Source organism: Papio anubis, chromosome 10, assembly GCF_008728515.1.
Source record: "Papio anubis isolate 15944 chromosome 10, Panubis1.0, whole genome shotgun sequence".
In the NCBI taxonomy this organism is placed as follows: domain Eukaryota; kingdom Metazoa; phylum Chordata; class Mammalia; order Primates; family Cercopithecidae; genus Papio; species Papio anubis.
Window position 1 is genome coordinate 79,937,495 of NC_044985.1, and position 17,335 is coordinate 79,954,829.

The 17,335-nt window shown below is 37.7% G+C and overlaps 1 protein-coding gene across 8 annotated transcripts in view; it reads right to left on the minus strand.

Moving 5' to 3' along the window:
* HECW2 (HECT, C2 and WW domain containing E3 ubiquitin protein ligase 2) overlaps window positions 1–17,335 on the minus strand; it is a 390,676-nt gene that overhangs the window by 95,638 nt on the left and 277,703 nt on the right. For all 8 annotated transcript variants that reach the window (XM_017946735.3, XM_017946736.3, XM_021923821.2 and 5 more), the window contains 3 exons: window positions 11,893–12,043; window positions 11,094–11,197; window positions 10,452–10,576 (listed from right to left, as the gene is read on the minus strand). In XM_017946735.3, the coding sequence (XP_017802224.1) occupies window positions 10,452–10,576; window positions 11,094–11,197; window positions 11,893–12,043 (380 nt within the window). The remainder of the gene's footprint in view (window positions 1–10,451; window positions 10,577–11,093; window positions 11,198–11,892; window positions 12,044–17,335) is intronic.

A 17,335-nucleotide genomic window follows, 5' to 3' on the forward strand; every position in this document is an offset into this window, starting at 1 on the left:
TTTGAAGTAATTCCCTGGGGCTGAATAGCTCTTTAAGCACATAAATCTTAATGCTGGTCTTATAATTAATTATGCTCTTTCATCTTCCTCCTCTCCACTCAATGAAACATGTAATATGGTGCCAAACACATCCGATCTTTGCAAAGAGCATCTACCAAAGTAATTCAAAGCAAGAAAGATTTCTCTCAGTAACTAGTAAACAACCTTTAGATCCACAGTGTTTTCAAGTCTGAATAGTAAGTACATGACTGTTAGGGTCTACACAAAACACTTCAGCCAAACAGGAACATACTTCTAGACTGCTATGTTTCTATAAAAAAAAACACAAAACTATGTTTGAATAAGTGCATATATATGTTTATGCAAAAACTGCATGTGTATAGATATGTATATATAGTTTATATGTGTGTGTGTGTATATATATAATTTATAGATCTACAGTTTGGGAAGGATATGTATACTCCATATAGAACTACAGTGCAGATTCTAGTCTCAGCTCTGTCACTCAGAGAGACAAAGAAAACTACTTAATCTCTGTCTCAATTTGCTTAACTGTAATATGGGATAATAACTCCCTTGCTTTCTCCATAGGCACGTGAGATTCAAATCCAGTTAGACAAAGGATGGTAAAGTAATTTGAAAAGGTCAAAATCACTTTACAAATACAGGCTATAAGTAAATAAAAATATATAGGGGATTATATCTATCATACCTGTGTTACATCATACCTGTGTTATAACAGATAAAGAGAGCGGCAAAATTGTTCACCACTTTTAGTCTTTAAAGATCTTGCGCCAGCTAAGCTTCATTAGTTATGTGCTAAGCCATGTGCTAAGCCCCGTGCTAAACCCTGAGGATACAGAGATGAGCAAGGCCTGATCATTCAAAAGGATGAAGAGGGAGAATTATAGGGGGAGGTGGAAGGAAGAGATTTCACTGGAGGCAGAAAGAGTTGGAAAAACAAAGGCCACGACAGTGGTGAAAATACTGAAACACGCTGACAGAACGAGCAGAGGTAAGAATGGGAGCAGTCCAAAGACCCCAAACCACTAAACAGATAGAATTAGGTTGACAAGAGTTTAGTCTTCATGGAAGCTGATATTGACAAAGCTGTGGGTTAAGAGAAAAGAGGCATATTTATTCTCCTGGGGTTTAGTGGTTCTAACTAGGTGAGGATCCTTTTCTATGTTTGTTTGTTTGCTTGCTTATCTTATAGAAAAAGATGCAGTAAATGAATCTGATATTTTACCTGAAACAAAAGTAGATTAGAGAGGAACCCATGATACCTATTTCATAACATAGTCTTATGATAATGAACAGAATTCACCTGGGAAGCTGCTGCACGTGGACTCGAGCAGTTAAGAAGAATTGGTAATTGTTAACAGTAGACAAAGCCCCTTTAAATGATCTCTAAAGGAAACAACACTTTGTTTTCCTTTGACATAATTTAAATATTCTTTTTAGTTATTCCTTCTCAATTCCAAAAATCCCTGTTCCAAACTCCCTCCTGGTTGTTTCTCGTCTTCCTAGCAAGAAATAAACACTTGATGGTTGAGTGAATGATCAACTGAATTTCTTGAGTGGAGTTTTGTTAAATAACACTCCTTAGAACTTAAATGTGTTTTTGTTTGGTTACATGTTTGTTTGAGGTTGTAGAAGTAAATGTCATTGCCATTTGGCAGCAGAATAAGAAAATTATATGCAAATACTCAGTTCTTATCAACTGCAATGCAAATAATAATCAATCCCCTCTCCTTTTTTTGCAGGTTTTCCTTAGTGTTATGATGACCAAATGTCCTAGATTACCTGGCCCAGTCCTAATTTCACCTAATTCTGTTCTCTTCGATAACATAGTTAAGTACATTACTGATAAATAAAATCTAACTTTCATATTTCAGAAAGTCTTCATCAAGAATAGGCGTTCTGAATTCAGGTCTGGAAAAGCACGTCACTGAATCTACAGCAAACGTCTCTCACATTCACAAGGGAGCAGATTTGAGCACTTGTATACATTATTCACTAAAAAAATTTAATATACACAAAATCAAGAAAAGTTTGCATAATAGGTATGCACAGATATGAAAAGTCTTGTTTTATACAGTCTGTCTTCATAATATTTTTAATTTTACAGGATTTACATTGTTTTCATCTAGCTAGAGTAAAATGGAAGAGAATTTTAACATTAACAAAACTAACTACAAATGATCAATTCCTCTATTTTGCAATAGCAGGAATTCCTGAGTTTTAAGAATATACTTGTGGATTTTGGAACAGTATTTTTCTTCATTAAGTACTAAGAAACTTAAATGATAGAATTAATGTATTTTTAGAGCTCATTAAAAGCCACAGTAGTAATTATTTGGCATGTATGTTGGAAAATTATTCAGTTGAATATAATGAAATATATTTATGTATGACATTAATTAGACAAATACAGGCACATGAGCTATAAAAGACATGGCACTAATAACTAAATCTTGAATTTACAAGAGAAATTGTTTGTCAGAACAATTTTGAAAGAAATCTGATCACAACCATTAGAGGGCAGTAGAATAATTCCTAAAGCAACCACAATGCAAAAAAAAAGAAAGAAAAAAAACCCACAAAATTTTCTTTCTCAAGTTTTACTTTAGTGTTATGACAACCATATATCTATTTAACACTTTTCTTTCCAATGAGGATTACTAGGTATTATAACTACACGTAATCTGTTTTTCATGACTTTCTTTCAACATAAACTGATACCTTCAAGTCATTAAAAAAAAAAAAAAGGTTAGGAAAATTATTAAATTCATTCCTTTTGCATATTGAACATTTTCAATAATACAAACAGGGAATTCACTGAAAGAGGTGTAGATCATAAACAATTCAAGCAAAGAACCCTAGACAATAAATCTTAAAATACAGAAATCAAATAAAAGTTTATTTTGTAACAGTTTCTGTTAATCTAGGAAAAAAGAAAACATTCCAGCAAGTAATGCCCTTTAGAAAAAATTGTCTGAGTTATCTCCATTAATTCATACCTTGAGACCTCTAGCAAGACAAATCCAGCTACTTCAATAGCTCCCATATATAAGTCAGGAAAATAATACTTTCTAAACCCGCAGAATTTAAGTCTTATAGAAATGTACAAATGCACAGCATGGATCATCTTTTTAGCTAATACGAATGCAGTTCAGTAAGAGGAAGAAAAAAATTAAAACGCTTTAGAAAGAATACTTTGAAAACAAACTAGGCTATCCAGCAAAATAAATTCTAAAATCATGCTCAACTAAAGAAAAAGGAAACATGACAAAAACATGAAAACAAAATAAGTTTAAAAAAAAAAAAAAAAGAAAGCCTGTAAGCTGCTTAGTATTTTCATACTGTTAAAACACGTTAGTTGTCAAAAGTCCAAGAGAGTTATAGTTGTGACAAACAAGGTAAGGGCATTTAATGCAAAATCTCTTTATCCTAGGAGTTCCCAGACTACAGGCCACAGAACAATTGTATCAGAATCACTTAAAGGGCCTAAAACAAAACAAAGCAAAATAAAAACAGACTGCTGGGACCCACTCCAGACCAACTGAACCAGAATCTCTAAGGTTTGGGTACCAAGAATATGCATTTTATTTCTTAAACTCACCAAGTTTAAAAACCACGGCCTTGGGCCGGGCACAGTGGCTCACGCCTGTAATCCCAACACTTTGGGAGGCCGAGGTGGGTGGATCACGAGGTCAGGAGATCGAGACCATCCTGGCTAACATGGTGAAATCCCCCGTCTCTACTAAAAATACAAAAGAGTAGCTGGGCGTGGTGACAGGCACCTGTGGTCCCAGCTACCCCGCAAGCCACGACAGGAGAATGGCGTGAACCCGGGAGACGGAGCTTGCAGTGAGCTGAGATCGCGCCACTGCACTCCAGCCTGGGTGACAGAGCGAGATTCCATCTCAAAAAAAAAAAAAAAAAAAATTTCCACAGTCTTATATCACAACTCAATGACTATTAATCCAATATCTACTTGAAACACTGCAGTGATGAGGAACTTGTATGAAAGAAGGCAGCCCAAAGAGAGAAGTTAGAATTCTGTGCTTCATGATGTCATTGGTGGTTTGACGTTGACCACAGTGGGTGTATTAACACTACAGAAATCAGGAAATGCAGTATCAGGGCTTAATTTATTGTTCCGTGGGCTGTCTAGACTACACGTGGGCAACCTACAGGCCCAATGGCTACCTGTCTGTGTTTATAAAAAAAAGTTTCATTGGAACACAGCCAGGGCCATTTGCTTACATGTTGTCTTTGGGCCAAAAGCCTAAAATATTTACTCTCTGGTCCTTTATAGGAAAAGTTTACCGCCTTTTTTTCTACTTAAGGTCCAGACTTAAGAAATTAATGGAGAAAATTAAAATGCAGATGAAACTTCAAATTGTGCTGTTACATTGCAAATAGCACAAACACACATAAAATGAAGAAATGTAAGTCTAGTAAGCAAAAACTATTGACAAAGGAATATGAAACTCCAACATGTCTCCCTTGTTACACTGTTGTCTTTGCTTCTTAATGCAAATGAAAATATTCTTGTTGGAACTATACTTGTTCTTCAATTACCACTGTAGGCACCAAAATCAACAAACCATTCAGTGTCTCTTTTACTATTGTTTGTAAATTATAGATATCTATATCTATACATACATAGATATCTATATCTATACATACATAGATAGATATCTTTCTATATATATATCTCACATGCATATATTTAAACATATACATACATGTGTGTATAAACACAACCTACATACACACAAATACACACACACTTTTTTTCCCCAGAAAACTCATGAACACTGCCATGCAATCAGTTGCTCTTTTTTTCTTCAACTTTTAAGTTCAGGGGTATGTGTGCAGGTTGTGCAGGTTTGTTACATAGATAAATGTGTGCCATGGTGGTTTGCTGCACAGATCACCCTATCACCTAGGTATTAGGCCCAGCATCCATTAGCTATTATCCCTGATGCTCACCCTCTTCCTACCCCACCCCTGACAGGCACCACTGTGTGTTGTCCCCCGCCATGTGTCCATGGGTTCTCATCATTCAGCTCCCACTTGTAAGTGAGAACATGTGGTGTTTGGTTTTCTGTTTGTCTTTTAGTTTGCTGAGAATAATAGCTTCCAACTCCATCCATGTCCCTGGAAAGGACATGATCACATTCCTTTTTATGACTGTATAGTATTCTGTGGTGTATATGTACCACATTTTCCTTATCCAGTTTATCATTGACAGGCATTTGGGTTGATTTCAGGTCTTTGATATTGTGAATGGTGCTGCAATGAACATACATGTTCATGTGTCTTTATAATATAATGATTTATATTCCTTTAGTTATATAACCAGTAATGGGATTGCTGGGTCAAACGGTAGTTTTGGTTCTAGATCTTTGGGGAATCGCCACACTGTCTTTCACAATGGTTGAACAAATTTACACACCCACCGACAGTGTAGAAGCATTTCTTTATCTCTGTAACTTCGCCAGCATCTGTTGTGTTCTTACTTTTTCATAATGGCCATTTTGACTGGCATGAGATGACATCTCATTGTGGTTTTGATTTGCATTTCTGTAATGATCAGTGATGTTGAGCTTTTTTTCATATGTTTGTTGGCCACAGGTATGTCTTCTTTTGAGAAATGTCTATTCATATCCTCTGCCCACTTTTTAATCGGGTTGTTTTTTTCTTGTAAATTTGTTTAAGTTCTTTACAGACTCTGAATATTAGACCTCTGTCACATGGACAGACTATGAAATTTTTCTCCCACTCTGTAGGTTGTCTGTTCACTCTGATGACAGTTTCTTTTGCTGTGCAGAAGCTCTTTAGTTTAATTAGATCCCACTTGTCAATTTTTGCTTTTGTTGCAATTGCTTTTGGCACTTTTGTCATGAAATCTTTGCCTGTGCCTATGTCCTGAATAGTATTGCCTAGATTTTTTTCTAGGGTTTTTATAGCTTTCAGTTTTACATTTAAGTCTTTAATCCATCTTGAGTTAATTTTGGTATATAATGTAAGGAAAGGGTCCAGTTTCAATTTTCTGCATATGGCTAGCCAGTTCTCCCAGCACCATTTATTAAATAAGGAATCAATCCTTTCCCCATTGCCTGTTTTTGTCAGGTTTGTTGAAGATCAAATGGTTATAGGTGTGCAGTCTTATTTCTGACTTTTCTATTCTGTTCCATTGGTCTATGTGTCTGTTTTTGTACCAGTACCATGCTGTTCTGGTTACTAGTATAGTTGTAAGTTACTAGTATAGTTACAAGTTACTAGTATAGGTGTAAGTCAGGAAGTGTGATGCCTCCGGCTTTGTTCTTGTTGTTTAGGATTGTCTTGACTCTTCAGGCTCTTTTTTGGTTCCATATGAATTTTAAAATAGTTTTTTTCTAATTCTGTGAAGAATGTCAACGGTAGTTTAATGGGAACAGCATTGAATCTACAAATTATTTTGGGTATTATGGCCATTTTCACAATATTGATTCTTCCTATCCATGGGGATGGAATGTTTTTACTTTTGTTTGTGTCTTCTCTGACTTCTTTTTGAGCAGTAGTTTGTAGTTCTCCTTGAAGAAGTCCTTCATTTCCCTTGTTAGCTGTATTCCTAGGTATTTTATTCCTTTTGTAGCAATTGTGAATGGGAGTTCATTCATGATTTGGCTCTCTGATTGCCTGTTGTTGGTGTATAGGAATGCTAGCAATTTTGCACATTGATTTCGTATTCTGAGACTGAAGTTGCTTATCAGCTTAAGGATCTTTTGGGCTGAGACTATGGGGTTTTCTAGACTTAGAATCATGTCATCTGCAAACAAAGATAATTTGATTTCCTTTCTTCCTAGTTGAATACCCTTTATTTCTTTCTCTTGCCTGATTGCCGTGGCCAGAACTTCCAATACTATGTTGAATAAGAGTGGTGACAGAGGCCATCCTTGCTTTGTGCTGGCTTTCAAGGGGAATGCTTTCAGCTTTTGCCCATTCAACCTGATATTGGCTGTTGGTTTGTCATATATGGCTCTTATTACTTTGAGTTATGTTCCTTCAATACCTAGTTGATTGAGAGTTTTTAACATGAAGTGATGTTGAATTTTATCGAAGGCCTTTTCTGCATCTATTGAAATAATCATGTGGTTTCTGTCTTTAGTTCTGTTTATGTGATGAATCACATTTATTGATTTGCGTATGTTGTAAATGTACTAACCTTGCATCCTGGGGATGAAGTCAATTTGATCTTGGTGGATAACTTTTTTGATGTGCTGCTGGATTCCAGTATTTTATTGAGAATTTTTACATCGATCCTCACCAAGGATATTGGCCTGAAGTTTTCTTTTTCTGTTATATCTCTGCCAGGTTTTGGTATCAAGATGATGCTGCTCGCAGAATGAGTTAGGGAGGAGTCCCTCCTTTTCAATTTTTTGGAGTCATTTCAGTAGAAATGGTACCAGGTCTTTTTTGTATCTCTAGTAGTATTCAGCTATGAATCCATCTAATCCCAGGCTTTTTTTGGTTGATAGACCATTCATAGCTGCCTTAATTTCAGAACTCATTATTGGTCTATTCACAGATTCAATCTCATCCTGGTTCAGTCTTGGGAGGGTGTATATGTCCAGGAACTTATCTATTTCTTCTAGATTTTCTAGTTTATGTGCATAGAGGTATTTATAGTATTCTCTGACATGGTTGTTTGTATTTCTGTGGGGTCAGTGGTAATCTGTCCCTTATCATTTCTGATTGTGTTTATTTGAGTCTTATCTCTTTTCTTCTTTATTAGTCTAGCTACAGTTGCTCTGTCTTGAAGTCTTTTTTTCTCCTATCCCGTATTCCAATCTATTAGCAAGAATGTCATCTCTGTCTTCAAAATATATCCAATATTCAACCACTTTGTCACCGTCTCTACTGCTAACTGCATTAGCCCAAGCCACTTCCATGCCTTACCACGGGACTTTTTCACTTAGTCTCCCTGATGCCAATCTTGCCCTTGAAAACCCATTCTTTGCATAACAGCTAGAAGGAAATTTTAAAACTCTACATTATTCTCATATAGAAAACTCTTTCAGAATAAAGCTCAAATGCCTTGCCAGATCATGCAAGCCCAGCCTTCTGTAGCCCCGCTTGCTTCCCTGACCGTATTACGTACCACCGCAAACTCATTCCTACCCCTGAGTTTCTGCACTTCCTTGGCAAGGCAGGTTCTGTTCTCAGACATTTACTTAAGCGGCTTCTGGGCATTTTATGACAGCTTGAATGTGACTCCATTGGAGAGGCCTTCCTGTCCACCTGATCTAAAATAGTGCCTCCTTGTGAGATTTTGAGATTTAAAAAAATTAAAATAAAATAGTGCCTCCTCCACCTCATCCCCAAGTAACTCTATCCCAGTGTGTGGTTTCAGTTGCCTCACACCACACTGCAGTACCTGCACTACCTTTTTTATTCACTAGTCTGTTATCTAGAACTCTGTCTTATTTACCACTCATTCCCAGAGTCTAGAATGTACCAAGCAAATCACAGGCATTTAATAAATACTGATTAAATGAAGGCATGAACAAATGAACAAAAAACAAAGGGGAGCTTGTGCCATCTGACTCCAAGTCTGAGGCTCTTCCTATTAAAGCATGATTTTTTTTCTGTGTTACAGTGACAGCTTAAATGTTAGCCCATTCTGCCTTGCATGAAAGCCTGTCACCTCCTAGAATCATCCCATACATGAGTTTAGGTTTGTGTAACCTGGCTTCTGTATCCCTTCCCAGGCTCAAATCTGACTTTCACTAGTGTCCTATGTTCTCAATACACCAGCAACACTGAATTGCTTACAATACTAATAATCCAGTTTTAGAACCTCTGCAGTAATGATCAAGACAGACTTGCAGCTTCATGAATCGATTGTTTTGCAAATGATGCTCCTTCTACCTAGAGCACTCCTGCCCATCTTGTTTCTGGGGCAAGCTCCTAATCAGTCTTTAAAACTCATCTCAAATGCAAACCCGTCTATGGCTCCTTCCATGTGCCTTCCCTTTAGAGTTAATCGTCCACTCCAGCAGTGTATCTTCTATAGCCATCCATTATTGCACTTGTAATTCTGGTTATGACTTTATAATTACTCTCAAGTCTGGGATGCCAGGGCCCACAGTTGCTGTCATCTCTGTATCCCTAGGTCTTAGCTCAGTGCCTAGTACATGATCATCAACAAACTTGCTAAGCTGAGTGCTCAGTAAATCTAACCCCTCTCGCATAATATATGAGGATAGCTAGCATGTTATTCGTTGCTTACTCGGTCTTCTCTGCTCCAAGCTTAATCTGTAAACCAGGAGACAATGATGAGGAAAGCCAGGCAGATATTTATACTTGTAAAGCAAAGCTGAAGAAGGCAGAAAAATATTAACATAAATAAATATGTATTAATATATACTAATTACCTCACCACCAACTCCTGGTGATAGGACTATGTTGACTTTTATTTTTCTCTATGATCTACTCTGTTTTTCTGAAAGTGTATGATATGTCTTGTTAAATTCAATATGTTCTCCTTCAATTCCTTTAACAAGTCCCTCATCCGAATTTTCCCAGTATTATTAATTATGTATTGTTCATTATTTATGTATTATTATTATTATTAATACTCAAGGTCAACTTCTTCAGTTTCTATTCTACCTGTTTATCCACCAAATCTTGCCAACTCCCTGCCTGCGATTCCTCTCACGCTGAATCCTTTTTCTCTATTTTCTTATATCCTAGTCCAGGCTCCTAACAACACATGCCATGATGAATGGATTATATCCAGCTAGACTTCTATGGTCAATGTTCTCCTCATTCTAAATCACTTCATGTGCAGTTAAGATGACCTTCCTTTAATTATTATCTTCAGCAAGCTACTCCCTCAGCCCTCAGAGACTCATGGAATAATCCTTTAAATCCTCCTGTTATGGGTCTGATGTTTGTGTCCCCCAAAGTTCGTATGTTGAAACCTAATCGCCAATATAATAGTATTAGGAGGTGGGGGCAGGAGGTGACCTAACAGATAATTAGGAATTAATACCCTTATAAAAGAAGGCTGAGAGAGAGCCCTCAGCCCATAGACCATACGAAGACGGAGGGAGAAGATGGCTATCTACACACAAGGAAATGGACCGTCATCAGACACCATACCTGCTAGTGCCTCAATCTTGGCCTTCGCAGCTCCAGAACCATGGGAAATAAATTTCTGTTGCTGATAGGTCACCCAGCTTACAGTGCTTTGTTACAGCAGCCCAATGAACTCAAATGGTTTCTTTGGACTAAACGGGTTAAAGTGTTCAGTGCTCAACACAGAGCTCGGAACACACTAAGTGCTCTGGAAACATTCGCCATTATCATTCCTGCTATTACTACAAAAACAAGGATCATTTTCTTTGGCCTGTTGTTTTCCTTCACACTCTTTCAGATTTGCTACTTACAGGGTTAGAATGCAGCACGGTGAAGAACTCTGGGCTGATGAGGAACTTCACGGGGGGAGACTGTAACAGCAACGTGAGCCTGGATCTGGAGGTAGAGTGAGGCAGGATGTTCTCCCGTCGGAAATCTAGACAGGGAAGACCACAGAGGCTGTCAAGGAAATCTTCCTACGATGTGAAAACTATCTACTCACTTCAGTCTGTATTTTAAAAGAACCATAGGATACCTACATCATGTGCTATCATTTTAATCCTCCAATGCTTTTTTCTTTGCCGCAAATTCATACATAAAACACGACTGTTCTTAATTACACTAAAATTTAGTCACGTAATACTTCTAGTCACTATTAACATTTTAATGCATTCTTATGTGTTTTAAATGATCTGATTCTTTTTCTAATATCCCACAGATCAAGAAATTAAAGTAATTTATATTCTACTTGGGTTTTGTGATTTCTTTCTTAATATTAACTAAAAGTTGAGGATTAGAAGAGGTTTCTGGTGAATTCTGTTTTTTGAGTTGGATTACCAGATCTTACTGAAGAGAAAAAGTTCTCCAAAAGAAAAGCCTCATCTGTTGGGAAACCTTAGTTGTTTCTTTTTTGACTTTTATGAAATTACAAAAACAAAGCCCAAAGCTCTTACCTGCACTGGCTTGGTGAAAGTCAGCTTCCTCCCCTGCCCCATCGATAGCATTGGTATTTTCCTCAGGCCTCTCATTGGTCATGGTTCTGCGGATACTCTGATATCTAAAATCATGAGCCTAGAGTTACATTCCAGCAGCCTTCAAAAGATGGGACTCAACTGCTCCCCAAGAGTCTAGAATTTTTCACTATCTTCTCGGCTTCAACTATTTCCTCCTCCAACCCCCATTCCCTGGACTTCTTGGCCATCTGCTGTTTAAATTACACTGCATTAAATTTCTTCTGTCCATTGTTTGGGGAACATTTTCCTGGCAAATTAATAACACTAAAAAAATTCTGTGGCCCTTAACCAAAGAAAAGTAAATTCCTATATTGTTAAAGGGAAAAAACCCTTTATGTTCCATAGCAGTTAATTCTTGAAAAAGAATAACTCATCTAAAAAGCTTAGGTTGATAATAATGAGAAGCCACAAATAAAGATTCTAGAGACTAGAAAAGATGTTTGGCTTTAAACAGCAAATATATATGTTCTGCTTTACTAAAAATCAAGGCTTGGGTTGACAAAAGAGGTCATATTTATGTATTTGTTCTCTAGTTTCCAAACAAGGTATATATGTGGGTATTTTTTTTTTTTAATCAAGAGAAGTCCAGTTGAAGTCTGGGAATCAAAAGAGGTAATAGCTACACTTTAATGACAGGACACCCAAAGATCAAAGAGACAACCATGTCTTCTACTTTGTGCCAGGTAAAAATTAGCCCAACCACAAAATACAACAGTCACAGCAAAATGCTCATCCTCACCGCCGGTTCAGCTGCTCCATTTGCTGTATGGAGTTAGATCTCTGCAGCACCTGCGGGGCTGGGGGAGCTGTCGGTCGCTGCCACGTTGTGGTTCTGTTTACGTGATCCACGTAGAAGATCCTGCCGTGGCTGTCAATGCGTGCCTCCCAGTCTAAATAGCAGTGAGGCACCGAAAGGAATTAGGAGGAGGAGCTGAGACCATTAATTGGGTTCATTAAGTTCGGCACATGTTTTCTTTCTCTGACATGCTATAATCTGAGACTAATAACATACATCTCACCGCACTATCCCATAGTTCTCCCCAGTCCATTCCAGAATCTGTTGTGACTGATTATTAAGCTAGTATTATCCTGTGTGTATAATACCAGTACCTCAAATAATCTTTACATGTAGAGAATCTTTCCAAATTTGCCCACTATGCTCACCCTTCACATATGAGCCTCAGCATTTAAAAAATATATGTAGTTGGTTTCATTTCACTTCAGATATTCACATCAAAATGGCTATTGATGTTTATTTTCACCAAAAAAACTGATTTCTCCATGTCTTTTCTAGCTTCAACGAAAACCTCATAGCTGGAAACTTCCACATGCATATTCATGCACAATTGTAGTAAATTTAGTCCTCAGGAAAAAATAACTAAAATAACTATGCTCGCCTAGTGATGAAACAGTATCATTATCTACAAACTTCTATTTGCACTTCTCCAAAGAAGACTGCATTTTCAGAGCAAGGGCAATTTCTTGCCTTCCAACTTCAAATAAACATAACGTTTTAACAGATTAATTTTATTTTTAAGTGTGTTAAATCTTTCTAGAGAAATACACAAGTGAATGTTCAGAAGGCAGACTGGTCTTCAGAGTCAGACACCCCACCTTTGTGACTCTCTAAAAGGCCATTCCCCTACTGAAATCCACAGAGCATGAGCTGATCTTTTCAAAAGGCAAAATTTTGAAACTTATTACACGTGGGAAGGGTAATTTACACAGGAAACATGAAAACAGCAGAAATCTATTCTTTAACCAGGAAAGTTCTTTATGCATTTATATTTTTGTGTAAGTTATTTCTTGAAATTAATAAGCATTTTTCTCCTGACACATTCAATTATCTCAAAACTGTCCATGTGATCACATGCTTATCAACAGACACAGTGGGGTTAATCCTGGAGACCAGGAGAAGGGCATATTTTCTTCTGACCACCTATGGCATTGCTCTGTAAGGGAAGAGGGCAAGTTTACCAACAGCGTCCTTAGGACGGTTGGAAAGACCTGCATAGTGGAGATCAGCCTGCACCAGACCATCGCTGAAGGCCATCGCCTTAGCTGGGAGCAGAAAGACATCTTTTGTTGATCTAAGCACATTGTAATGTATGACAAATGGCAAAAGAAAGAGGAATTGGGCTGAACAAAAGCACCACACAGACAGTAAACAACTCAATGCCATTCACGCTCCAAGGTAACACAGACTCTTCCATGAAACGGCCTGCCAAATGTGAATTCTTCGGGCACTACAGTCCCATCAATAAGACATTTTCAAAAGACTTCATGCTCAGCCTGTTGATATGCTCACAAATAGCAAGTACATTAAAGCATCTTCAGGAACCATTTTTCAAAACACTTTGACGTATTTCACTGTTTTGCTCTGCTCCTTGCATGCTTTTCCATCTCAAAGATTCTGGGAACCAATTACCCCTATCTCATTCCTTTCTCATTAGAGTCAGGGTAATTCAGGCACATAGACATCAAATCAAATGCACATGAAAAGAAATGAACAATCCTTCTCCAAAGAATGTTTACAGGAGCCCCAATTTAAAAAATGTAGAATAGGTCAATTCAGGATAAAAAAAATAAGAGACCAACTAGACAAACTAAAGGAAACAGAGAGAGGAGATGCTGCCAAACTCCCAAGATTAGATTATTACTAAAATTTGGCTCTCAATTTTCTGGCAGTTATGGCAGAAAAGAAAACACATTGTTGCATACTTTCCATTTTCTGACAAAAACAGTGAAAAAAAAATTCTCAAAGATGGAATTTTTTCCTGGAACTAACAAAGTAGGAATTTACCAAGTGAGGTATGACTGTGGCTTGCTTGAGGTCTATGTGTAGCAAAATGGCGAGGTGGAAGAGAGAACAGCCAAATAAATGTGTCTTGCACATAGCATGTAATAAATGAAAAAAATAATTTAAAATGACACAAAGCCACATAAAAGAATGATTCTTGTATTCACCTTCCACAAAGGCCAGTAATCACCTTAATTTATAGTTCAATAAAGACCTTTCAATGTGCAATGGGGAGAACAAGAAAACAAAGACCAAAAATTTGCTTTCTAAGGTCATGGAACACTGAATGCATATTAAAATTATCCCTATCAAATATTGTATCTTCACACTGATGTAATTACTCAAGTCCCCATAAAGACAAATTCTATAGTGCCGATTTCAAGTGAATGCTTGACTCTGAAATCAGGAAGGGCTGTTATGCTATTGGTTTATCCATGAACTACGTATCCACTTCTACCCACACTGTTGATATCATTCTACCCAGGCAAAGGTAGCAGAGGTGCCTGCAGTAAGGTTAGCTCTCTGTTGTACCTATCAAAGTTACTTCGTTGAGTACAACTGCTCCAACATCTTATATGTCTTTATATCGGGCCTGGTTTGTTTTTGGTATAAGAAAGCATATGAAAACTCATTTCATAGCATCAAAGTTTCTTTCAGATAGACAATGCTAAAATGAGATAGGCAGTTAGAAGACTGGGGACTTAACATTTACTTCCTTGTCTTGCTACATTGTCAAATAGGTTATATAATCTGGGTGCAGTGAAAATGAGAGCAATGTTTGGGGGGGTTGGGGTATGTGTGTCTGTCTGTGTCTGTTCTGCACTGAACTGGAAGATAGAAGGCCTGATATCTGGCTGTGGCTTGTCACACTTTCACTATAAGACCTTAAAAAAAGTCACTTCACCTCTATGAATCACAGTTTTGAAAAATTAGAGGACACAATCAACTGCAAAGGTCCCTTCCAGTTCTAGTATTCTATGAATCTATAAAATGATACCCATTTTATTATATTAGGTTCAGCAAGAACTTAGCAACATTTTATGTCTAGGCTAGCCTTAAGGGCCAGGAGCTTTGAGTCCCCGAGGGACAGGGCTCCACTAACATCTGCCAATTCTATTTTAGCCATGACAGCTCCAATGTTATTGTTGTGTATACTGGTGTTCCACATAATATTTCATTTGCATAAATAACTTCATGACAATAATAAGGTTTGAAAACTATTACCTAGAGAAATGTTTCTCAAGGCTGGTGGGACTCTGACAACATGTGCCAGAATCACTTTGAGGATCAATAAAAATGCAGATTTCTATGATGTGCCCCAGGTCTTCAGAATCGGACTATCTGAAGCTACAGCTCAGTTATCTGCATTTTTAACAACCTTCTCAGCTTATTCCTAGACACACTAAACTTTGAGCAGCACTGACATAAATGAATAATAACTTAAAACGGTAGCTAATTTGCTGGACAAACCCACGAAGCAAATGCCAGATTTCTCAGAGACCATGAAATGGAGGCTCACTAGAAACTTAACCTCAGTGGCTGGGCATGGTGGCTCACACCTGTAATCCCAGCACTTTGGGAAGTCAAGGCGTGCGGATCACCGAGGGCAGGAGTTTGAGACCAGATTGGCCAACGTGGCGAAACCCTGTATCTACTAAAAATACAAAATTCAGCTGGGGGTGGTGGCGCACACCTATAATCCCAGCTACTCAGGAGGCTGAGACAGGAGAATCACTCGAACCCAGGAGGTAGAGGCTACAGTGAGCTGAGATCATGCCACTGCACTCCAGCCTAGGTAACAGAGTTGGATTCCATCTCAAAAACGAACAAACAAACAACAAACAAACAAACAAAACCTAAACCTCAGCCTAAAATCCAGGAGCAAGTGGACTCTTAGACACCCTAAGACTTAAATATAAATAGGCCCTTTTAAGTGGCTGGACACTAAGGGAAAGTCGGAGAATTAGAAAGTGGATAAAACTACTCCAAGGCTGCTGTCACAGCACTGGTCTCCTCAGCAGGGAACAGAGGCAGGTAGAAGAGGTAAGGTCGTTAGAGTTTTCAGTTTTTAAAATCAACATATGCCGGAAGAGGGTAGGATTGTTCCTATCATCCCTCGGCTCATCTCATCAGCCTTTCCCACTCCCTTCAGACCAGACCTCGGTCTCCACTGCACCACTCGGCTCATGATCAGATGAGCTGTGAATACATCTCAGTGGATGCTGATATTGGGAAGTCAACAACTAAACGGCATGAATTACAACATATTAGAGGTGGGAAGGGGGTGGGCTATGGGCAGGGTTTTGAATTGGTTATCACTGGATTTAGTAAAATCAAGCCCCTGAATGTTGTGAAGTAAATGTATAAATCCACTATAAAAAACTGCAATAACCACAGGTATCATCACCAAAATGACGAGATGATTAAGTTCTAATGAACTAAAGGTACTTTCAAGGAAAATTATAAGCTTTGTGATAAATGACAGATGACAGTGTTTAAAAGATTATTTTTTTCTTATTTGAACACTGAAGGAAGTAAAATTCCATTTGTATAAAGTATAAAAGTAGGCTAAACTTATCTATGACTTTAGGAATCAGAACGGTAGGCCCATTTCCCCATACAGAGTGGCGGACAGTGATTGAAACGGGGTACAAAGGGGACTTCTAGAGTGCTGATGGTGTGGGCTGCCATGTGTGTTTAGTAGAAAGAATTCAGCAGGCCGTATATGCTCTTTTCTGCTATTTTATTTGAACAAAAAGTTTTTTAAAAAGTCAAGTAGTTGTATATTTGGCACTTTAATCTTCAATTTTTAATAAGGTAGCTTTTTAGATTGAAAGTATCCATTTTTTTTCTCAAAACAAAGTTGTAAGCTTAGAGAATAAGAGCCCCTAATCCTAAATGTAGTAGAAACTCTAAGTTTAGATTAATTATACTTTTCAGATTCACTGCATGGTCTTAGGCCTTCATTTAAAAAAACACTTTAATAATGAAAGTGTACAACCACACAAAAATGATAAATGTTCCCCTATAGTTGTCCAGAACTACCCATTTGAACCCCTCACGTAAGTAATAGACTAGTCCTAACAATATGCAACATCTTGGATCCTATCGGAGTCCACTAACCCACACTGTTCATTCTGAATTCTAGTCCTATTCCTACAAAAACTACCATTTTGGGGGAAAAACGTTTATACAACAATTCCATATTGTCTCCAACGCAGCAATGGGTTAAGTCACAATTACACTGGAATCAATAAGAGAAAAAGAAAATAGTTTTTCAGAGGGGCTGGGCTAGTGATTCTTTTTTCACTCATCTTAATGCTAAAAAGAACAACAGTTGTCATGCCAATAATATTCTAGAGGGCTTCAGCCTTGAACTACC